This window comes from Orbicella franksi, chromosome 7, assembly GCF_964199315.1.
Source record: "Orbicella franksi chromosome 7, jaOrbFran1.1, whole genome shotgun sequence".
Lineage (NCBI taxonomy): Eukaryota > Metazoa > Cnidaria > Anthozoa > Scleractinia > Merulinidae > Orbicella > Orbicella franksi.
In genome coordinates, this window is record NC_138151.1 from 12,848,401 (window position 1) to 12,871,967 (window position 23,567).

Here is a 23,567-nt window from a genome sequence, read left to right on the forward strand (position 1 = left end):
ATGGTTGCTTTTTAAACAGATTTTTACGGCTTCTAATATGCAAGATGTAGACGGAATTTTGTTTTCCCTAGCATTCAAAGCTTTCCTAACTGCAGTAAGACCAAGTTTGTTATCGATGTTGGGGAACATTGAAACCACATCCCACGAAACCAGTAAGGTGCCAGTTGGAAAAGGGCCACTCGTGTTAAGATCTCCTATTTTGCCAAACCCCGTCAATATAGAGCATCTACACCAGCTAGACCCCGTTAACCTTTCTAGTCTGCCTATTGGAGCAGATCAGGTTAACTTGCTCCGGAAGGGACCTTCCTTTTGCCCCACGCCCAAAGATATCAACTGGCAGAGCGTGTATGACGATTTGGAGATCTTTGAAGCCCGATTACGGACGGCAGCTTTCTTTATGGATACCAATCCTGATGACGACCTTCCAACCCCTAGCCATCTACCTCGTGTTCCGAAAGAAAAGAAATGGGGACCTCCTACGTCCAGGTACCCTGAACTTGAACTTTTTTTTAGCTAATGTAAGGCGTGATCTTATCAATCCTGAGAACATTAAGCAACCTAGAGATAATCTTTCACGAAAAGAACGTGTTGCCCTCAAGGAACTTAGAAACTCTAATGTAGTGATTCGGATACAGGACAAAGGTTCCCGTTTTGTTTTAATTGATGATAAAGAGTACGAAGAAAAAATGCTTGGTCAGCTCAACAATCAGCTGCACTACAAATCTTTGCAATCAGATCCTACCTCGAAGCATTTAGCGTTAGTAAGTAGTTGGTGTTCCAAATGGCTTGGAAAGGGTGAGATTTCCCCCGAAATAGCTAAGTGGGTTTTAAATAAGGAAGCGAAACCAGGAGTTGCCTTTGGGAACATTAAAACGCACAAAACGGGCAACCCGTTAAGACTCATTACCTCTTGTTGTGGTACGGCAATTGAGAACTTGTCGGCCTTTACCGAATTCTATTTGCAACCACTTGCTCGTAAATTACCATCATTTATTACGGACACCACGGATTTGCTTAACAAAATAGGAGATCTTAACACGAGTGGCCCTTTTCCAACTGGCACCTTACTGGTTTCGTGGGATGTGGTTTCAATGTTCCCCAACATCGATAACAAACTTGGTCTTACTGCAGTTAGGAAAGCTTTGAATGCTAGGGAAAACAAAATTCCGTCTACATCTTGCATATTAGAAGCCGTAAAAATCTGTTTAAAAAGCAACCATTCTGTTTTTAAGGAGAATTTCTTTCTTCAGATTCATGGCACGGCCATGGGTCCAAAAAATGCATGTAGTTATGCCGATCTAGCCATGGGTGAAATTGATCTTAAAGCTAAGTTTTCCGGTCCGATAAAGCCGTCCTTGTGGTGGCGTTATCGTGACGATGTCTTTGATCTTTGGCAGCAAGGCCTTCCTGCCTTACATCAATTTACTGATTACATTAATTCTCTATACCCTACTATTAAATTCGAGTTAGTTTTTTCTGAACGTGAGCTTCACGTACTTGATCTTACTTTACATCTTGTGGATGGGTTTATTAGAACTGATGTTTATTTTAAACCTACAGATAGTCATTTATATCTTCCACCTTCTAGCTGCCATCCCAAGCATGTCTTCAAGGCTATTCCTTTTGGAGTAGCGACTAGATTGAAGAGAAATTGCTCTGAAGAAACTTTCCTTGCCGAGAGAACAGTTGAGTACAAGGGCTATCTTGTTAATCAGGGTTATCCCTCCAAATTAGTTGACGATCAATTCTCCAAAGCCTCCACCATTTCTAGGAATGATTTACTACGGCAACGCGGAAAACAATCGAAGAAATTATTTCCATTTGTTCTCACATTTAATCCTAATTTGCCTAATGTGAGTAGCATAATTAGAAAGCATTTGTTGATTTTGCAATCCAACCCCAAATTGAAAGAACTTTTCCCTCAAGGCTCTATCATACCATCTTTTCGTAGAACAAACAACCTGAAAGAATTATTAGCACCATCTCGTTTTAAAACCGCCGATGAGGGACAAACAATTCAGCCAAACAATGGCTGCTTTAAATGTGAAAGAAATAGATGCGATCTCTGTCGAAATTTCTTTGTTGAATCTAAATCATTTCTAAGTTTTAAAACGGGCAGAAAATACACCACTCATTCAAGGCTTTCTTGTGATTCTAAAAACGTGATCTATTTAGTTTCCTGCAAGAAATGTCGTTTACAGTACATAGGATCAACTACCACCGATTTTCGGGTTAGGTTTCGTAACCACAAGTCTGCTATGCTCACAAACAAAACCACTTGTGAGGTAGCAGTACATTTCAATAAAATTCCACACTCCTTGGATGATTTTGAATTCCAATGCATTGATCAGGTGCAGGCCCCTAATGACTCAGACGAGATCGATAGGTTTTTAATTACGAAAGAGGCTTATTGGAGTGCTCAACTGTTCTCTTTGGCTCCCCATGGCTTAAATAAAAGAAAAGAATTTCACTCCAAAAACAGAATTTGTTATAATTAACTTTCTCTTGTGTAAATCTGCGTTCGCGCCATAAGGCAGTTCAAAGGCCCTTCCTTGGATTTTGTCAGCTTTTTAGGTGTTAGGTATGCTCAAAGGCCCTGCCTGGGATCTTATTACAGCTTGTTGTTTAAGGGCCCCTCCAGGGATTTTGTTGTTTGTCAACCCTTTAATGCTCCAAAGGCCTCGATTTGGGATTTTGTTATTTACCCTGTCCAGCGTAAACGTAGGTTTCTTTCTTTTCAACTGCTTATCTTTGCAACCTATTTTTCCTGTTATATTTACCGCATTGCAAGAGTCCGTTTTATCTATTTTAACTCTTTTAGTTTTTAGGTTGAATTTAACCTAGTTCTGTAATTATCACGCTCTATAATGTAATTTATGCACAGTATTGTATTCTTTTCGTTTGGTCTATTAATTATCACCCTGTATGACGCAATTTATAGTACAGCATTGTATTTCTCGTTTTGCATTTTCTTCCTGTATTGTATTAATCACGATGTATTAATAGCACAATATTGTATTTTTCATTTCGTTACGTAATCTCCCACACTGTAACCGTATATAAACTTAGTTTTCGTCCTTTTTCTCTTGTAACTGATGAAGGTCTAAGACCGAAACGTTTTTCTATTAAATTTTTAAATTTTTAACTTTTTTTACCGTCAGAAGTTGTCCGTCCTTGCTTTATCAAACGTTTTTAAATTCATTTTCGCGGTGAGGCTTGGACTGTGAATCTTCATTGATCCTCCTGACGCAGTGGCATTCTTTGTTGGCTTGAGGCATTTTATAAACTTTATATATATATATATATGTCTGGATTTATGAAAACGGTGTTAAAGACTGAATCAGGTGTTTTTGGATTTTTTTTTTTTTTTTTCATTTCTTTGTTTTTGTTTTCTGCTTTCGCTATGACAGCAGCTTGTAAATCTTACCTAGCATGAAATGTAGGAACTCCTTGCCGCATGTTTCATTTATTTAGGTATTTTTTTCATTATTCATCGACCCTCCCCCCCCCCCCCTTTTTCAATTTGCGTTAAGTGTAGCCCAGGCTACACTCGTCTGAATTCAGTTCGCGCGGTGACTCTGACAAGGAGCGACCGATTAGCGTTCTGTATTTGCTGTCTAAAGGAAGTCTGCCCGAGGACATCATTAAGTCCAATGAAGGCCCAAGTCTAACGATTTGCTAGTAAGCGTCGTCCATTATCGTACCTGAGGCGGGCCTGAGGACATGTGTAAACTGTACGGGTCACATTTAGTCCCGTAACAGAAGGCCGTTTGCCCTGTGGCGATAATGTTGTGCTTGCTTTAGACAGCAAAAATCTTTCGCCACATCAATTTAGGGCTTAGACGTGCAATGGACTGGACATTTCTAGCTGCTGTTGGCGTCATTTGCTTTGAACTTTGATGTAGCTAAAGACTTAGAAAAAAAATCTGTTGAAATCTGGATGTGCCATTCCGCGCTCGACAAAATTGAAGTACATCCGGGACATTGCTATTTGCGAGCAAAACATGGCCACGAGGAGAGAGAAGAACATGAGTTCAAGCGCTGATCGTGAGTAGAATTTCCTTGTTTTATCAATTTTAGGCGTTCTCGGCTTAGCTAAGTATCAGAACTGTCTGTGATTCGCTAGTGCGGAAGAAATTTATTTGCGTGGCTTCCGGGCGATAATTGACGTAACGACAACATGTTGAGTGTTCGCTTACTGCTAACTATGGCCTAGTTTGTCTGAAGTTCAATCGATTCTCGATGTAGGAAGCTCTTGTTCACTCCATTTAGGACGATGCAGGCCTTTAGAAAGCGATAGATTAGCTCTCCGCCGCGGTTTTGATATCTGTACGTTCGTGTTGATTTAGACTCCAATTTCATGTTAAAAGCACTCTTAATTAAATTGTACAATTCATGATTCAACGAAAAGACGGTGAATTTAGTCTTCCTGGCTTCAAAAGGCATACAGGAGAGTTATTTGCTGTTATTTGAGCTACGATAAGCCTCGTGGAAAGCTAGCTCTAGGACAGAATTGTAGCAAGTTAGATTATCAGTGACAAGTCAAATTCTATGGCTATGTTTTTGCGAATCCGGTCAGATATTGAAATGAAATGTCACGTAACGGCTACTTTTTGGCTGAAATATAGAGGTAAATAACCGATTCCACTGCTTACCATGCTCTTGTTAGCGTGACTGGCTAATTTAACCCACAGTAAAGACATAGTGAGGTCATTTAGGTGAAATCGCAGAGGTTAAGCCTGTCTAAATTAGTGCCGCGGCGAACCAAATGATCAATTTAAGCTCTAATTTAGTTTGGTTTGGCTCGTTCGACTCATTTTGCAGCGACTTTAAAAGCTTGTATAGGCATGGTATGGACTCTATTAAGAGTACACGAGGTAGATAGCACTCTCGGTGCGACATGGCCATATTTATGTACATTTTCTAACCGTTTTTTCAAAAACATGCCCGCTATTTTGGTGCAAAGTCTTTAACACGGTTTTCATAAATTCAGACATATATATAGATATATATATATAAAACATTGGAGTGAAAGAAGGAGTGATGGAGTGAAATCGTTCCCCTACTACAACTTAGAAAACAATATATTCCAAGTTGAAAACTTTTTTTTTTTGATATTTGAAACCATATTTTGCAGGTGTTGTTCCGCTTGAGTGCTAAACTACGAGCGAACGTCTGCAGAACACATGATACATTTACATATGTACATGCATTGCCCCCTGTAATACTCATATTACAACTTCGATGGCAATAAGAATTTATCTAATAGAACTTGTTGTTTTTAACTAAGAAGTTCATTCCACATTGACAGCTAATCATAACACAAATATTAACTCCTAAAATTAATTGATACCGAGAATGAACAATCAGCCAAGGCAATAGTGTACAAATTAAAAAGCATACTTTAAAAACGATGATTCTTATGGTTATACTTTCTATATTATTCACATGCAAACTACTTGAAAATAAGGCCTAAAGGCCGAAAGTTTCTTCGGTATCAGTCTTAAAATAGTCATATTGACATGAACATTGCCGTTTCAAAATCCTCTTTCGTTCTATTCCGAGCTCCAAGCAATGATTTCTCGCTCAAAGTTTATCTTTTGAAAGTCTCGCAATTGCAACTCAATTACGTCATGCAGGACTATTGATGTTCAACGAACCGGACTGCAGACAGGTCAGATCACGAGAGTAACATGATAATAACGTACTAAAGCAAAGTAACATCAAGTCACAAAGACTCATGGTCAGTATTAAGTGTTCTTTTAGGATTCGGGCCAAGAGTGAGTTTATATATGTAGACTGGATATGATCCTTCCAAGTTGGAGTATAGAGTAAAAGTCATCATAACGGTTACAAGCATTACGTGATTGCCAACTCGAAGCTCTCTTCATTCACATTTTGTAACATCACTTCATCGACATCTACCCCACTGTTTTCCTGTCCTTGGTTAACTGCGGAAATTCCTTCAATGTACTCCTGGACAATTAAGGGAATCTTCTCGTCAGCAATCATAACTTCAATGTTTTTCTGCCTTCTTCCATCCATGTAAATGGCAACGATCTTAGGTAAAGATCCGGATAGAAATGTCAACAAAGCTCTCATGACAGGGGTAGCACTAACATTGTGCAGCATTATCAATGAGAAAACAAACAACACAAAAGACACAATTATAGTGACCTTCAAAAGCAGTACACAGACACTTTCTCTGATAGGCATTAGTTCTTCGCATGCCATGTGGAAAAGCTCCTTGGGGATTTTCATCACATTGTCTTGGTTGCCAACAGCATTTTGTGTGGAATCTGTGTTTGAAGTCATGTCTGCGACTTGGATATCTTGCGATTTCTTGTAATACTTGTAATGTTTAAAGATAGCAAAGCCAAGATCCTGGTATTTGTTGGTAAAAGAGCTGTAGCTACTCCAAAAATAATACAAAACAAGAACAAAGCAAGCCACAAACGGAAGAATTTCTTCAGAGAGCAGAAGTACAAAAGCTAATGAAATGGCAATAGCAACACCAAAACCAGCAAACGTCAAAAACAACATTGATCCCAGACTTGCTAACATAGCGATCATAAAAAACACAGAATTTGACAACAACAATAAACAACGATTATGTCGGAAGTAGACATTAACCCCACATTTTCTATTGCTAGCCAAGATTGTTACGGGAATTGTTCTCATTAGAGAAAGGCTAATTAATAGCAGTATGGTTATTACAAGTATAATAGTTATTGCAGGGCTGGCGGATAACAAAACAATGAACAAAAATAAGCGGAGAAAGAAAGAGGAAGAAAATTCAAAAGTATAAGGAATCAGAAGAAAGCACTTCTTAAAATAAGTCAAGAGATATCGAATAAACAGCCTTGAACATTTCACCAAAATCAATGGCTGGATACGTAGATGATTTCTTATACGCTTGGGGAGATTCCCTTGACAGATGATGGTCTTAGATTTAATGCGCTTGCAAACAGTGCAAGGATCACTCCCTCCGGAGGACCCCGCGGAAGTAAATGACGTGCGATAAGCCGTAATGTAATAACACACATAGGACACTATCATAAATAGATGCAAAAAATGCGACATGCCGAAAACATTGAAAGTTGGATTCATGTTCTGCTGCCTGTATTTGGCAAATATTGCAGGACCGACGTATAGTAAAGGAAGCACAACAGCTCGTAGAAAAAACATTCTTACTCTGTGCCAGATGGTATCTTCCTTTGAGAAGAAATAGTTCCCAATCAGACTTCGAAGGCTGACTGGGCTTGCTCCATCCAGAACGATCTGATGAACATTGTCTTCTGTGATCTCTGTCGGCGAGAAAAGACAAAGGAAAGCAGGGGAAAAATAAGTGAAAACCGTCAAGAATCCTGTATTTAACAAAACTAAAACTTTCTCCGGCCATCCATCGCGTTTTAATGGACCTTTGAAAGTACTGTTATTATTGCCAGTTGATTTGATGATGTTGATACAAGGTTGTGAATTCTCTGTTGTTTCTGTATTACAGTCGATGCTATTAAATTTGACTCCAAGATCAGCAAGATGACTTCGAGAGAATATGGGAGAAGAACCATTGTAATCAGTAGGCTCTGTAGCTGTCGTGTTTACAGGTGTTAAGGTACATATGGCTGTGATTTCTTTGTGTTCTTCAACTGAATCGGTACGAGACATTAAATTTACGACGCTTTCCAATGCCTTCGTAAAAATTGATGGCTGTTTATTCGCGCGCCATAATTGCAAGTGTTCAATGTAGTTGCCAGATGTTTGGTCTACGCATTTGTCCATCACTTCGTACTTGACAGCAAGTCGAATAATTTTGTTCTTGGCGATTATCTTCTTCATTTCTTCCCTCAAATAAGAATCAATGTCTGTACAATTCCAGCTACATCGAGTTTCATCGTTGAGACCATCGACGGTCGTGTTGTAATGATGCGATGGCTTGAGAGTCTCTGTGTGACAGAAAACCGACAACAACAAAGCTAAATATACATATGGTCGGAAATTTACCGACGCCATTTTCATAGATAGCATAGGACACAGAGCGAGGTGATCTTCGGCTTGTTCGAAGTAAATCAGAAGCTTTTATCTGTACTTGAACTAGCAAAAGTACATGCCAAGTAAGCAATATGGAAATTGAAAATGAAAGTGAGGTGTGATAGGGAGGATATTTGGTTACAGACATTACAAACACTACAAAGAACTCTTTGTTTCAGCAGCAAACAGTTTTATGCAATAGTAGGTGACGTCACCGATATCTTCGCTAAACCTGGAAGTTGTGGTAGTGGGGGTAGGGATCTACAAGGGAAGGATTAGGTGTAGGGTACCCAACATGGCTGTTAATGTTTCGTGTAACTACAGACTGCTCGTTAGAGAAAGCGACATTTTGTATATTTGAAACGTTATTTTGCAAGCATTAAGTGTTGTTTTCGCTTGAGTGCTAACCTACGACAGAACGTCTGCAGAATACATTATAGATTTACATTTACCGTAAAATCTCGAATTAGCGCCCCCTCCCCCCCCCCTCGAATAAGCGCCCCGTTCGAATAAGCGCCCCTCCTATTGGCCGAAATATAAAATAAGCGTCCCCCATCGAAGAAGCGTCCCCTCCCCTTCCCCCCGTATCAAGAAATGGTCTATTGTTCCGGCTCAACATCACACTTTCAGCAAAAATGAATAGCCTTTTGTTCTTGGTAGTCCTGAGGGACTTCGTCCGAAGCCAAGCCAAAATTGTCGCCGTTATTCGCAAAACTTTCGGCATAACAATTAAGCTGCACTTGGGGGTGGGCAGCGTAATTTTTTCTCTCGTAAAGTCAATTCTCACCGGTGTACCCCAAGGCAAAATTGACCGCCGCTGTGCGCATCGAGATGATCACAATTCAAAAACTAATTATCCACATGTGTCGCATTCGGACCACGTCTCTCTAAATACAACCCCCGGTTTAAATCCCTTTTTATTCTAATTCCGACTCGTTTTAATAGGTATGCTGCTGAAAACATTCTTTGTCTGTCATTCGTGCGGCGTTATAACTTTTCTGCTTTTTATTAAGTCGACCGGGCGGTGGTTAGAGTGAGGAGCGTGTGACCGCGCGGCACTTTATAAAAGAGGTGTGACTTTTTAGTTTTGAAAGAGCGCCGTTGTTTTCAATCAAGCTCGCAGCAAACGAAGGTGTGATCATACATGCTAATAAAAGAACACTTAACCTGATGAATGAAGAGCGGCATTTGAATGAACTCAATTTTAGTAAACAAATCTAGAACGGTGGAGTCGTGATTCACAAAAAAATACGTTGAGAGTAAAGCGAAAGTTATTAAAGAACAGAGAAACGCTACCCAAAACATCGCGTCTGTAATTTTAATTATTTTTTCCCTGATTTCTTTCCGCTGGAAATCGCTGTGGACATCAATCGGTCGGCGAGGAAAGATGCGCGAGCTTCGAAGCGCTGTTAAGAGCTATTAATCTCTGGCCGAATGCTCCCCTGAAAGCAGTCTCTCCTCCTGCTTTTCAATCCGTAGGTCGAACGCGGAAACAGCGGGAGCACGAAACGAGCGGCTTTGCCGCTCGATTATCGCGCTCGCTATTTTCGCGTTCATCCTACACTGATCTTATGGGTTTTCGAGCGAAAGAGAGCCCGTTCGCAATCTAGCCAAATGCGAACTTCGCTTTCACTTCCACGCGTGGTGAGTTTACCAGGTTAGAGCAGTTTTAAAGCAAAAAGATGCCTTACTTGTCGGCAGCTTTTACTTTCACTTTTAAATACATGTGTACAACCGCCACCCCACCAGCCACCCCAGCGCAGCTATTTGCACCGACAGGATTATACCAATACCATCTCCCCTGAGGAGAATTTGTCTTTCGTTCAGTCTTTCCGATCGTTTAAATTTCGCGCTCGTATGGTAATCGGAAATTTCAAAAACTCCCGCGGGCATTTAGAAGCTTATACCGCCATTGTTCAAAATGACCATATAAGCCCAATTTTAGGTCTTATAACAATACCTATTGTTATCAATGTTGAGCCGGTTTTCTTGATACGCCATTTTGTGGATGAGTAATGAGACAACAAAGGATCAAAGGATGTGTAGTTTTCGTCATGTAGTATTAGATTTGTACATTGTTTCAGTTTGTGAACACGTTTAGGGAACACGTTTAGTGAACAGGTTGAACACGTCAAGTACTAACTTACTAACAATTCAATAAAGTACTAACAAATTTAAACTTAAGGATCAGCTTTTTATGTCAATAGACAGCTTATGTTAGTGTTTACGCGCAGATGATGTGTTAAAAAAATGATCATGTCAGGCCACGATTTGGGAAAAATGAAATAAGCGCCTCCCCCCCCCCCCCCCCCTCGAATAGGCGCCCCCGTCTTCTCCTAAATTTGAAATAAGCGCCCCGGGCGCTAATTCGAGGATTTACGGTATACTTGCATGAAAACTTCGCCTTGTTAAAATGAAAATGCGTTTGAAAGCAGGCTGAGATCTCGAGGGGATTTCCCATTTAAAAAGAACGGAGGTGGTTGACGTGCCTTTTAGGGTTAAAATACCTCTTCAATTTATAGCGTGTTCAAACTCAAAGGATCCCTAACGGGATCGTTTGCAGTACCTTTTAGGGTATCCAGCTGAAAAAATTTGACTGTGTTGCTTTGGAATTGGTACCTTATGGCTGAAAAACATTTCAAGCCACGTCAACAAAACATGATTTTGGCACGTCTTTGAGGCTCTTTTTAAAATTTCCGACGAACATCTCCGTATCTTTTATTTGGGAGTCCAACGCCTGGGTGTCTAGCCTCCTACGAAGACATTCTTTGGGCGGTCTTCCTTACGGATTTTGGAGGAAAAGAGACCGTTCGCAGAGACTGCTCTAATGTGTGACCTGTGTCGTCTGACTCTCTTCTATCACCTCCTCTTCTCATCTTTCATATCACGTCACGCTTTTATCTCTTGCACTATTACGTGCTGAACATTTATTTATCATTTATTACATTAACAGCAACCTTAGGAGGTCATCGCACTTGTGTAACGACGTTACACATACACGCGACTCCAACGGTTCTTGATGTTTGTGCATTTGCCGTTCTCTTTAAATTCCCGGTATTTATAATGACTCTGTACGGTTGCAGTGCTCGCGCAACTCGTGCGTATATGAGAATGTTAGACAATCTGCGGCTTAGCACAAAATTCTCGTGGCGTGTACCTTTGTGCTGGGTCGAAATTCTGACAGCGACATGGGAACCTTCGGAAATTGCGACGCTCAGAACCAAAACTGCTCAAATTAAATGAGTCGAAAACTATTTCCTTTGCGTGCAGTAGAAACAAAATCGATACATAGATCACAAGGCAATACAGAGACAAGAATTGTTGTAAATAGTTGTACCAAAAAGGAAATACCTCATATGTATTATGTACGGCTAAGTATAGTAACAACTTTTAAAAGATTGTAGTACGCTGGACAAAACCGTTCTGGATCGACGTTTACGAAAAAAAAGTTAAAGCAAGCAAAGCGATGCAGATAATTTGGTGACTATCTTAAACCTCATTGAATTCCACACATGGAAAGTTATTTTCATATTACAGACCGCGCAAGGAAGACTTACGTTACATCGTTTCTAAATTTGCAGACTGAATCACAGAAGTACGGAAAACGGATATGTGAGCCTCCCCCCCCCCCTCCCTCGGGGTTCCAATTGTCTAACTGGAAGTGACGGAGCGAACTTCAACTTCAACTTCACTTTATTTTGCACTTACATTTTGAAATTACAATATAAGCATAAAAAAGAAAAAAAAGGATACGTATATATACCTGGGATATATAACAATTAAAGGTGACAATGGTATGTAGTTTGTGCATGGAGGCTAATAGAACCGCGAGGTTATCGAGTTAGCGGCTCCATCTTGTTTGAGCACAGTTAGTAGGGGGGAATGGTTATGAAAGCCGGCAAACTTCAAAGGTATATCTTTTTGTTATGGTTTTCGCGTAGCCACGTGACAATAACCGTGTACACACAAATTTCCAAGATGGCGTCCCGAGTGACATGAACGCGGAGCGTGTAGAATCTACGTGATATTTTCCTTGTTTTCGTTTTAAATAAGTGAACAGTCATAAGTGTAGTAAGGGACAAGATCATAGACTGCCATGCCGGGCGATAACTGCGCTGTCTTTGGCTGTGGATCGTGCCGAAGGACAAAAGGAAGCGGTACATGGAAGCTTCCCGCGTCCAAAGACGACGCAAATAAGAAATGAAGGAAAGACTGGTTGAACGAAATAACCAAAACAAGGGAGATGGATCAGGATTTGAGGGAAAGGATCGAGAACGATAGGGTGTATACCTGTGAGAAACATTTTGAAGCTGAAGACATAGAAATATGTAAGTTGTGTTTGATTTCGTGTTTACCTAGAAGCTTATCTTAAATAAACTTAATAGCTTCATCTTACGGTGTGTCTTATATCTGATCTCTTACAAATTTAGACGTAACGATTATTTCCTTTAGTTTATTTCTTTCCTTTAATATTAACTGACATTATTTTAATCATCTTTCTTTTATTTTGCACTGTAGTTCAAACCGAGAAAATGACTAAAAGGAAGCCAAGATTCGGCGCCATACCAAAGCTAAACATGCCTAAGAAACGTCACGAAAGTATCAAGCTCTCGCCGAGACCCGGCTGATCTATAGTTAAAGAAGCAGACGAGCAGCCAACAGTATGCTAGAAAACTTTTGCCGATCTGTACCAGCGAGTAAAGGGACTGAAATGCCTTAGCAAATGGAGTGTCAAAAAACTGTCTGACAGACTTGTGTTGAAGAAGATGGTGGACCCCTACCTCCTTCCTGAGACAGAAATAATAGTAGACGACAGCCTCTGATGATCCCCTACCATGCCGAAAGAAAGTGTTGTTTTCCGCTGGTTGAAGTCTTTTCCCCTCACTCTGTCACATTAATCTAGGAGCTACGGTGGTGGGGGATGGGGAAGTAATGTGGGTACATAGGTCACAGGCTTTGTTAAAGTTTTCCAGTGACCTTGTTGCCATTTACTACTGCATAACCTATTTCCCACCCACCCTTACAAGTTAGTAAGTTGCATTTTAGGGACGATTCACTATTCATTGGGATTACCAGGTCAGATAAAATGTGAGAGAGCCATAACAAATTTTTTCCTGAAATGACAGCGTATTAGGGTTTTGGAAGTCCAAATGACTGAGTTCTAAAAAATAATATGTCCATATTTATGGAAACAATATGCCATTTCAATACTGGTAATAATAATAATAATAATAATCACTTCAAGCTTTGATTTCAAGTTGACAAAGCTACCATACATTTCACGTAGTTACATATTGACAAATCTACTGCCATTTAAATTTTATATTTTAGTATTATTGAAAATGTTCAGGATGTAAATATTGGCAAACAATTTTCCAATATTCAGGTTTACAACTGAGTTGGAAGGTGAGGGGAATGGGTTGAATATAAAACTACAGAGTAAACATCATCTTTGCAGACCTTTTTTAAGCTTAGGAGAGGTACACTGTAGTAATAGCTGGCTGTCATCTGTTAAGCTTATCCCACTGATCAACTGACGGGTAAAATGTTCATTGTGTAATAACACCAAAACTGAATATATTCAGAGAAATTAAAATAACAAGGAAGATAATTTAAGTTTCGTAATACATGACACACATGTACATGTAACTCTGTAGTATTTACACGAAATTGTTCTGTTGTACAATATATTATTAAGAAATGACAGTCTCATTCCTGTCTCTGTTGTTCTTCATCTTGACAACTTCTGCTAATTTCTTTGCGAAGCGATTTTGTCTGGGTTTGCTTTGCCATGATCTTATAGCGCTGAATAATTTCTCTAGTGAAAGAAAATGAACGCACTGTCACGTACAACCTTACAATGCTATATAAAACATCCTTGCCAACATGACTGTCTGGTTCAAGTTCTACATACGAGATCATCAGTTTGTGGTTACCAAGGATGACACTATTACTGATTGCCTTGCAACCCGGCCTTGCAAGTTATATTTGCAATGTCTAACCTTCGAAAATCACTTTTTGATGCCAAGTGTCTAAAATAACATTCTGCCTTGAAGAATATCTGTTGCACAGGCTGAGTTACTGCCCAAAGTCCCCCACGAGTCAACGCTGACACAAGCTTTTGCTCAAAGTTAGTCATGCTTTCCAGTTTTCCAGCCTTCAGTATTGTCATACCTTGTTGACTTTCAACTGAGTTACTTCTTGCATGTTTTTGATCAGATAAAGATCAGATAAATCGTTTATTAAACTCACAACTTGCAGCTATAAGCTGAATTACTTGTGTTATATACTACATGTATATATTTTTTGTGTAAGTTATGCAAAACATATACATGTATTGCAGGGCAGCCTTTTCCCTATCTGACAAGACAGTTCTTACGGTGTTACTGCTTTCGGAAGAGTGCTGTTTCTGCTTACAATATGCCAGCAAACAGTCGGCAACTTTGGCTCCCAATAATTTTGCAGCATTCCTAGAGAGTCCAGTGAAGAATTGGGTAGACTTAACAGCAACTGTTGCATAATATTTGCTATAAAACTTCTCTCTGTCTCCATTCCTTGCATATCCTTCATATATTGTTTTGACAACAGAGAATTCATCACTCTCTTCTAGCTGTTGGTATGAATATCTGCTGAGCTCATTCCTCAAGTCTACTGCAAACATTTTATTTTCTATTACATTGCAAACAGCATTGACAACCATTTCTGCAAGGAGGCTAGGGCTTAACTGTTGGAATCCTTCCTGGTTGTTGTTGTGTTTTGAAGCGCTGTGTCTCTCATAACCTCCTCTTGTTTTCTATTTTTTGCCGCAGTCATCACAAACAATTTCTTGACGCTGGGCCTACAACGATATGACCAAAAACGAAGGGTTTAAACATAAAGTTCGGTAGTCAAATTGTATGCCGGGTAAGCTTTTCGTGACTTACAAATCGATGCAAATGTACTGAAATCGCAAAGCACAAATACCTAGGTTTAACACTCAAAATAAATAGATTCAACCTATTCTTGATCATTTAGCATTAACCTTTTTACGTATTTCTTGATTCACGGGATACCAGAGGAGATCGATATACATCGAAGGAAAAGCAATATATTAATGTAAGCTTAGTGTTTTGGCTAGAGTTTGTTGGATTCCATTATTGACACGATGAGCAGCCAATTTACGTAAATTTAAGCTTCGTACTGCTAAATTACAATTCTAAATCACCAGCAGTTATACTTACATTAGTAACTTCGACCGAAAATTGCTCCTCTACGTCTTAATCGCCTTCCAAAATGCCTAATATTTCCTCAAAATCATCTCCCCACAAGAACAGATCGTCCACACTGTCTGCAACTTGAATGAACTTGAGCACGGTCAGAGTCACGTGACAGACCTGTTCAACATCAGAGACCGCTCTATTGTTTTGCCCTTTGAAGTTTGCCAGCTTTCATAACCAGTCCCCTCTACTAACTATAGTTTGAGTGAAGATAAAAAAACATGGGAGTGAAAGAAGGAGTGATGGAGTGATGGAGTGAAATCGTTCCCCCAGTACAACTTGGAAAACAATATATTTCAAGTTAAAAACGTTCTTTTTTGGATATTTGAAATCATATTTGGCAGGTATTAATGTTGTTTCCGCTTGAGTGCTAAACTACGACCGAAGATCTGCAGAATACATTATACATTTACATATGTATATACAGGGCCCTCTGTAATACTCATATTACAACTTCGATGGCAATAAGAATTAATTTTAATAGAGCCTGTTGTTTAGAACTAAGAAGTTCACTCCACACTGACAGCTAATCACAACACAAATATTAACTCCTAAAATTAATTGATAACGAGAATAAACAATCAGGGCAATAGTCTACATATTAAAAAGCATACTTAAAGAAAAAAAATGATTCTAAAGGTTATATTTCTATAATATTCACAAACAAACTACTTAAAAATAAGGCCTAAAGGCCTAAAGTTTCTTCGGGATCAGTCTTAAAATAGTCATATTGACATGAACATTGTCTTTTCAAAATCCTCTTTAGTTTGATTCCGAGCTCCAAGCAATGATTTCTAGCTCAAAGTTCATCTTTTGAAAGCCTTGCAATTGCACTCAATTACGTCATCGAGGACTATTGATGTTCAACGAACCGGACAGCAGACAGGTCAGATCACGAGAGTAACATGATAATAACGTGCTCAAGCAAAGTAAACATCTAGTAACAAATGTTGCGGTCAGATTAGCGCTAGAGCTTACAAACTAGCGTGCTTGCTTTTGACGTCACTGTAGCACGTGTTGGAATGTGAGAATTCATGTTGGGGTCAAACTGCAAATTCGCTGCTTGCTTGTTAGAAAGTGTTGACATACGACTGTCAGTTTTCGCGCCAGTTTGTAGTGAGTCGCGATGGATGTACATTTGGCTTCGTTGCTTATTTTTTTCTTGCTGTACCGATTGCGTTGCATAAGAAGAAACACTGCTATAAGACGAACAAGGAGAAAGTTGTTTTTATTCCTTCAACGTGGTTTATAGACACATTCCCTGCCAACAGCGACATCAACCACATTAACGCTTTTAAACGTTGCACATATGCACTTGCAAAGCATGCAAACTGAACGGCCTTGGACACTTCGTCGTCCACGCTTTGGCTGGTTCGAGTTGATACTTGAAGACGAGAGCCAGTCCGGCTATTGGAAGGAACACTTCAGGATGCGTAAGGACACGTTTCTTCGGTTAGTTAACCTTGTTTCTCCGGAAATTTCAAGGAGAAACACGAGGTTACGAAAAGCCATTCCTCCAGCTAAGCGAGTGACAATTGCTTTGTGGAGGTTGGCTGGAGGTGGAAGCTTTCGCGAAGTTGCTACACACTTTGATGTGGGCAAGTCATCATGTGTCACAATCACCAAAGAATTTTGCCGCGCGCTGAACAGATTTTCAAGGCGTTTTATCAAATTGCCAGTCAACCACCATGACACGACAAGAGCCATTGCACTGTTTCAAGATGAATGTAAAATTCCCCAAGCAGTTGGAGCAATAGATGGGACTCACATCGAAATAGTGGCCCCAAAGAATCCTTTCGATTATTTTGATCGACAATACCGCTATAGCGTGATCATGCAAGCTGTTGTTGGAGAGAATCTAATGTTCTTGGAGACCGCAATTGGTTATCCAGGTAGTATGCACGATGCTCGAGTCCTACGGAATTCCGAGCTGTACAGGAAAGTAGTGAATGGAAATATTCTGAGGGAACCCGTGGTAAATATAAACGGAAACGATATTCGACCTCTGCTGCTCGGGGATGGGGCATACCCTCTCTTTCCATGGCTATTAAAGCCTTATCCTAACAATATCGTTTTAAACCCGACTCAACGACGATTCAACAAAGTGCTCTCCTCAGCAAGAGTCACTGTTGAACGGGCTTTTGGTGTTCTCAAAGGAAGATGGAGAATTTTGCTAAAGAGAATGGATAACAGGTTTATCAATATACCGGAAGTAATCCTCACATGCTGCATTCTACACAATTTTTGTCAAGAAGCAGGAGAAGAATTTGACGACCCTGAGATTTTGAGAAGAGTCGTTACCATTGAGAGAGAATATTTGCAGTCCAGACGTCTACATCACGCTGTACGGAATCCGGGAGCTCAAGCCGTTCGTCAAGCAATAGAAAATAACTTATAATGACTTGACAACTTGTAGGTTATCCTAGAAACACAACTGTTTATTGTTTTGTTTTGTTACATAAGCATATGCACGTTTAAAGCTTTTTTAATTTCAATGAAAAGTGAACAGTTCATGAATTGAATAAAAAAATAAGGAGATTTATAACATACATCTCACAATACATTGATATAATGGAATTGTATTTTATCTATTACCAATGTAACGAAACTGTCACGCAATTAGTGTAAACAGCAAAAGCCATGTCCCCATCCTTTTCTAGCACTCGTTATATTCCATATTTTTTGTTTCATGATCAAGTAAGTTTTCACTTATTTTTTCAAAAGTTCTGCCATGCGAAGGAAAAATTCCTGATCCTTTCTTCTGATTTCTTCATCGATTTTCCTCTGCTCGATTTCCATCTTGAGCATAAGCTCCTCTGCTCTTGCTTGTGATTGCTCAATCGCTTCCACTTGAGCGTTCTGCATTTCGAGTATTTTGGAAGACAATTCAATGAAAGCATTTTGATTGCTTTCTTTGCTTTTTCTTGCTTTCTTTTGAGCAGGCTGGTCGGCCTTGGCCTTCTTTCTTTTGTTTTTTCCTTCCTTTGGCGAGGAATCTGCGTTGCCATTGGAGTCGCTTGAATCAGCATGCGAAGATTTGATTGAGGAAGGCGAATTACTTGTAGTGGATTCGCTGCATGACTGAAGCACCCCGGGCATTTTCACAACTGGTCTTGAGCCCAAAACCTCTTCAAAGGCATCAAAGAATGGACTGGTTTTTGCTGCACGTCCGGTCTGCGAATTGTTGGTCTTCGCATCTTTGTAAGCCTGCTTCAAGTTTCGTAGTTTGTCTTTACATTGCTTCATTGTTTTAAAAGGGCCTGCCTTGTTGACCGCTTGAACAATCTTCTGCCAGGCCTCCAAACTTCTACTACTTTCCACTTCTTCCACCCTTTCCTTCCATTCCTCGACAAGCACCGAAGTCTGAGCGTCAAACCACTTGGTTTGGCTTGCTTTTGGGCCATTTTCGTCGCTTTGACTGCTTGACTCTGTTTCAGGTCTACACTTTTCTGATGAGGAGGAAAACATCTCTTCAGCGCTGTCTGCATCCCGTATAGGTCTTGGAAAATGTGCAGTGTAAAAAGGCTGAAAAGGGGCAGCTGAAGGAAAAGTGGCTGCTGAACGCTCGATAGCCGAGCCCGGGAATTGTGAAACAGCGCCATAGTTGTTCCTCTCGGTTGCATCGTCCGTCTGCCGAAAAGGTCTAACATTGCCTTGAAGTGGAAATTGGACTGGATAGCCATGGTCATAAGTTGAATCAAAGAAGGGATTCGGTGAAGTGCGATCCCGAGACATGCTTTTTCTACGAATTTTTGCCGCCTGTTTGCAGTACGGGAAACTCTGATGCTCTGAATAGAATTGACAAAGGTCACCAATGAAGCAATCAAAAGTGCTGCTTCCCCATTGGACAAATCGCGTAAGAAAAACATATCTTATTTATTTAGCACAGCTCAAGAGCAGGACACACCGCTCTTGAGTTGAGCTTCGGATCCTTTGTACTTTTAGTTACTCTGGGGTTAGATTTCAAACAAGCACATGGTCATACTCGTGATCGGTCACACCGAATATCGTGCTTGGAATTTGCTATGTAAACAAAAATGACATGTCAAGCAAGGTTCTAGCGCGAATCTGACCGCAGCAAAAGACTCATGGTCAATATAAAGAGTTCTTTTTGGATTCGGGCCAAGAGTGAGTTTATATATGTAGACTGGACCCTTCCAAGTTGGAGTACAGAGTAAAAGTCATCATAACTGTTATAAGCATTACGTAATTGCCAGCTCGATGCTCTCTTCATTCTCATTTTGTAACATCACTTCATCGACATCTACCCCACTGTTTTCCTGTCCTTGGTTAACTGCGGAAATTCCTTCAATGTACTCCTGGACAATTAAGGGAATCTTCTCGTCAGCAGTCATAGCTTCAATGTTTTTCTGCCTTCTTCCATCCATGTAAATGGCAACGATCTTAGGTAAAGATCCGGATAGAAATGTCAACAAAGCTCTCATGACAGGGGTGGCACTAACATTGCGCAGCATTATCAATGAGAAAACAAAGAACACAAAGGACAAAATGAAAGTGACCTTTAAAATCAGTACACAGACACTTTCTCTGATAGGCATTAGTTCTTCGTAAGCTTTGCGGAAGAGCTCTTTGGGGATTTTCATCACGTTATCTTTGTTGCCAACAGCATTTTGTGTGTTTCCCAGCAGTGGATCTGTGTTTAGATTCACGTCTGTGACTGGGCCATGTCGTGATGTCTTGTAAGACTTGTAATGTTTAAAAAGCGCAAGGCCAAGATCCTCGTACTTGTTGGTAAAAGAACTGTAGCTACTCCAAATATAATACAAGACAAGACCAAAACAAGCTAGAAACGGAAGACTTTCTTCAAAGAGCAGAAGTAAAAAGGCTGATATAATGGCTATAGAAACACCAAAACTAGCAAACATCAACAACCATGTTGCTCCAAGAAATGCTGTTATATCGATGAGAGACACAGAAAATAGCAACAACAACAGTAAATAACGATTATGTCGGAAGTAGACATTAAGCACATGTGCTACAGTGCCACCCAAGATACTGAATGCGGGAGATGCAAATAAAAGAGCACTGAAAGTTACCAGCAGTATGTGTATTAGTAGTATAATAGTTACTGCAGGGCTGGCGGACAAAAGGACAATGAACGAAAGCAAGCGGAGAAAGAAAGAAGATGAAAATTCGAAATTAGAAGGAATCAGAAGAAAGCAACTCTTAAAGTAAGTCAAGAGACGTCGAATTAAAAGCCTTGGACGTTCCACCAAAATTAATGGCTGGATACGTAGATGATTTCTCATCCGCTTTGGAAGATTCTCTTGACAGATAAGGGTCTTAGATTTAATATCCTCGCAAACGATGCAAGGTTGATTCCCTCTAGAGGACCCCACAGAGGAAAATGATATGTAACAAGCCATAATATAATAACACACATAGGACACTCACAAATGGATGCAAAGGGTGGAAAATGCCGAAAAAATTGAAAGTCAGATGCACATATTCGATGAATATTACAGGACCGAGGAATGGGAAAGGAAGCACAACAGCTCGCAGAATAAACGTTCTTACTCTGTGCCATATGGTATCTTCCTTTGAAAAGAAATAGTTCCCTATCAAACTTCGAAGGCTGACTGGGCTTGCTCCATCCAGAACAATCTGGTGAACGCCGTCTTCTGTGACCTCTGTCGACGAGAACAGACAAAGGAAAGCAGGAGAATAAAAAGTGAAAACGTACGCGAATACCGTCTGTATGGAAAGTAAAACTCTCAGCGGCCATCCAAAGCGTTTTAATAGATCTTCGAAAGTATCCCAAGTTGATTTGGTGATGTTGATACAAAATTGTGAGTTGTCTGTCGTCTCTGTATTACAGTCGATGCTATCAAATTTAGCGAGATGACTTAATCGGGAGAATATAGGAGAAGAACCATTGTAATCAGTCGGCTTTGTAGCTGTCGAGTTCACAGGTCTTAAGGTACATATGGCTGTGATTTCTCTGTGTTCTGCAACTGAATCGGTACAAGATATCAAATTTGCGACGCTTTCCAAAGCCTTCCTGAAAACTGATGGTTGTTTATTTGCGCGCCATATTTGCAAGTGTTCAATGTATCCGCTTGAGTTGCCAGATGTTTGGTCTGCGCATTTTTCCATCACCTCGTACTTGACAGCAAGTCGAATAATTTTGTTCTTGGCGATTATCGTCTTGATTTCTTCCATTAAATAAGAAACAATGCCTGTACAATTCCAGCTACATCGAGTTTCATCGTGGAGACCATGGACAGTCGTGTTGCAATGATGCGATGGCTTCAGAGTCTCTGCGCGAGAAAAAACCGATAGCAGCAAAGCTAAAGATATATATTGTCGGAAATTTACCAACGGCATTTTCATAGATTGCAATGGACACAGAGCGAGATACTTTGTTCGAAGTAAATCAGAAACTTTTATCTGTACTTTGAACTAGCAAAAGTATGTGCCAAGTAAGCAATATGGAAATTGAAAATGAAAGTGAGGCGCAATAGGGAGGATATTTGTTTACAAACATTTCAAAGAACTCTTTGTTTTAGCAGCAAATAGTTTCATGCAATAATAGGTGATGATGTCACCGATATCTACGCTATACCCGGAAGTTGTGGGAGTGGGGGTAGGGATGTACAGGTAAAGGGTTAGGAGTAGGGTACCCAACATGGCCCGTTAATGTTTCTTGTGACTAGAGACTGCTCGTTACAGAAAGTTATATTTTGTATATTTGAAACGTTATAGCTGGTTTTCACATGACATCACTAAAATTCGAACTACAAAACTATTGATCTTCCTGAGATTTTACTTAAATGATGTATAAGAGCAGCTGAAAACTAATATTCATACAAATTTTCGTTCCGAATGGGTTCTTGGTTTTGTGATGCACAACGCTTCAATTTCTAAGCTTTTACGTGATGCGGCATTTGCATGACGGCCTAGAGAGCTATCATGATGGTTGAAAAAGTGACTTATTTCGGGGAACAGTTTATGTCTTAGAAAAAGTATTCTTTTAATGTTTTAGAGTTCCTCGAGGGATAAATTCACACTTTTGTAGCAAAACTCAGTGACAGATGTTTCTGTTGGTTTCCGGCCGCCATGTTGGTGCCCATACGGATGGGCACCAGCATGGCGTCGCCATACAAATCTCTATGAATTTGGGCAAGAAATTTCTCCGCATATCTCGCATAAGAAAAATTGCTGTGACCAGAATTTTGGCGATAGTCTTTGCTTATTTACTTTCTTTCATTTCCCAGATTCTGAACTTATCTATTGACTTATCTATTGACCGGTTTTGATTTTTATTTTGATCTATTTTGAATGGCGTGACATTGAAAACCAGGAAGTATTAATGTTGTTTTCGCTCGAGTGCTAACCTACGACGGAACGTCTGCAGAATAAATTACAGATTTACATGTATACGTGCGTGAAAACTTCGTCTTGTTAAAATGAAATACGTTCGAAAGCAGGGTGAGATCCCGAGGGGGAAGCTCCCATATAAAAAGAACGGGGATTGTTGACGTGCCTTGTAGGGGTTAAAAACTCGGATTTGGTACCTCTTTATAGCGTGTTCAACCTTAAAAGGTCCCTAGTGGGAACGTTTGCAGTACCTTTTAGGGCATCGAGCCGAAAACAATATGACTGGAGATAATGTGTTGTTTTAGAATTTGTACCTTAGGGGTAAAAAACATTTCAAGCCACGCCAACAAAACAGGATTTTGGCACGTCTTTGGGGCTCATTTTTTAAACTTTCCAACGAACACCTCCGTATTTTTTATTTGGGAGTCCCCCCAGCCCGGTTGTCTAGCCTCCTACGCTCGGACTAACTGGTAATTGAAACGGAAAGTCATGTGCAGTAGGAAAGATATTTATTCAAATTTTCGGGCTATGAAACAAACAAAAAAAACCCTTTGTCTATATTGTCAACAAGTTGACATGAATAACAAGAGGTGACGACACCGATTTCATCGTTACACCCGTAAGTGGTGGGAATGAGGGTTGGGGAATTAGAGATGAAGAGGGATTACAAGTAGGATATTCCGTATGGTTGTTTGTCGCACGTCACGCTCAAAGTCACGCTCGCACGCTTACTTGTTTTGCGGTCTTCCCTACGGATTTTGGAGGAAAAGAGACCGCTCGCAGAGACTGCTCTACTGTGTGACCTGTGTTGTCTGACTCTCTTCTATCACCTCCTCTTCTCATCTTTCATATCGCGTCACGCTTTTATCTCCTGTATTATTACGTGCTGGCCATTTGTTTATCGTTTATTAAATTAACAGCAACCTTAGGAGGTCATCG

The 23,567-nt window shown here is 40.1% G+C and overlaps 4 protein-coding genes across 4 annotated transcripts; 2 read left to right on the top strand and 2 right to left on the bottom strand.

The window, feature by feature from the left end:
- Positions 1–5,416: 5,416 nt before the first annotated feature.
- On the bottom strand, positions 5,417–8,602 carry LOC145491998 (uncharacterized). The gene is made up of 2 exons (XM_081471307.1): positions 6,178–8,602; positions 5,417–6,060 (listed from the first exon to the last, which is right to left on the bottom strand). The coding sequence occupies exons 1-2, from the start codon at positions 8,026–8,028 to the stop codon at positions 5,860–5,862; spliced, it is 2,052 nt and encodes a 683-aa protein (XP_081327433.1). The 5' UTR covers positions 8,029–8,602; the 3' UTR covers positions 5,417–5,859.
- A 3,380-nt stretch (positions 8,603–11,982) lies between these two features.
- On the top strand, positions 11,983–12,941 carry LOC145491798 (uncharacterized). The gene is made up of 2 exons (XM_081471062.1): positions 11,983–12,359; positions 12,550–12,941. The coding sequence occupies exons 1-2, from the start codon at positions 12,275–12,277 to the stop codon at positions 12,657–12,659; spliced, it is 195 nt and encodes a 64-aa protein (XP_081327188.1). The 5' UTR covers positions 11,983–12,274; the 3' UTR covers positions 12,660–12,941.
- A 3,670-nt stretch (positions 12,942–16,611) lies between these two features.
- On the top strand, positions 16,612–17,685 carry LOC145493581 (uncharacterized). The gene has a single exon (XM_081473074.1). The coding sequence runs from the start codon at positions 16,612–16,614 to the stop codon at positions 17,683–17,685; it is 1,074 nt and encodes a 357-aa protein (XP_081329200.1).
- Positions 17,686–19,479: 1,794 nt separating this feature from the next.
- Positions 19,480–20,772, bottom strand: LOC145493232 (uncharacterized). Its single transcript, XM_081472651.1, has one exon. It carries the CDS (start codon positions 20,672–20,674, stop codon positions 19,490–19,492), a length of 1,185 nt encoding a protein of 394 aa, XP_081328777.1. The 5' UTR covers positions 20,675–20,772; the 3' UTR covers positions 19,480–19,489.
- Between the last annotated feature and the right edge of the window lie 2,795 nt (positions 20,773–23,567).

Bases quoted from the DNA above. Each gene is read 5' to 3' on its own strand.
- LOC145491998 (XM_081471307.1), bottom strand. From the start codon at position 8,028: ATGCTATCTATGAAAATGGCGTCGGTAAATTTCCGACCATATGTATAT. The intron at 6,061-6,177 runs GTCACTATAATT...TCTTTACCTAAG, and splicing joins TCTGTGTACTGCTTTTGAAG to ATCGTTGCCATTTACATGGA.
- LOC145491798 (XM_081471062.1), top strand. From the start codon at position 12,275: ATGGATCAGGATTTGAGGGAAAGGATCGAGAACGATAGGGTGTATACC. The intron at 12,360-12,549 runs GTAAGTTGTGTT...TTTGCACTGTAG, and splicing joins AGCTGAAGACATAGAAATAT to TTCAAACCGAGAAAATGACT.
- LOC145493581 (XM_081473074.1), top strand. From the start codon at position 16,612: ATGCAAACTGAACGGCCTTGGACACTTCGTCGTCCACGCTTTGGCTGG.
- LOC145493232 (XM_081472651.1), bottom strand. From the start codon at position 20,674: ATGGCTTGTTACATATCATTTTCCTCTGTGGGGTCCTCTAGAGGGAAT.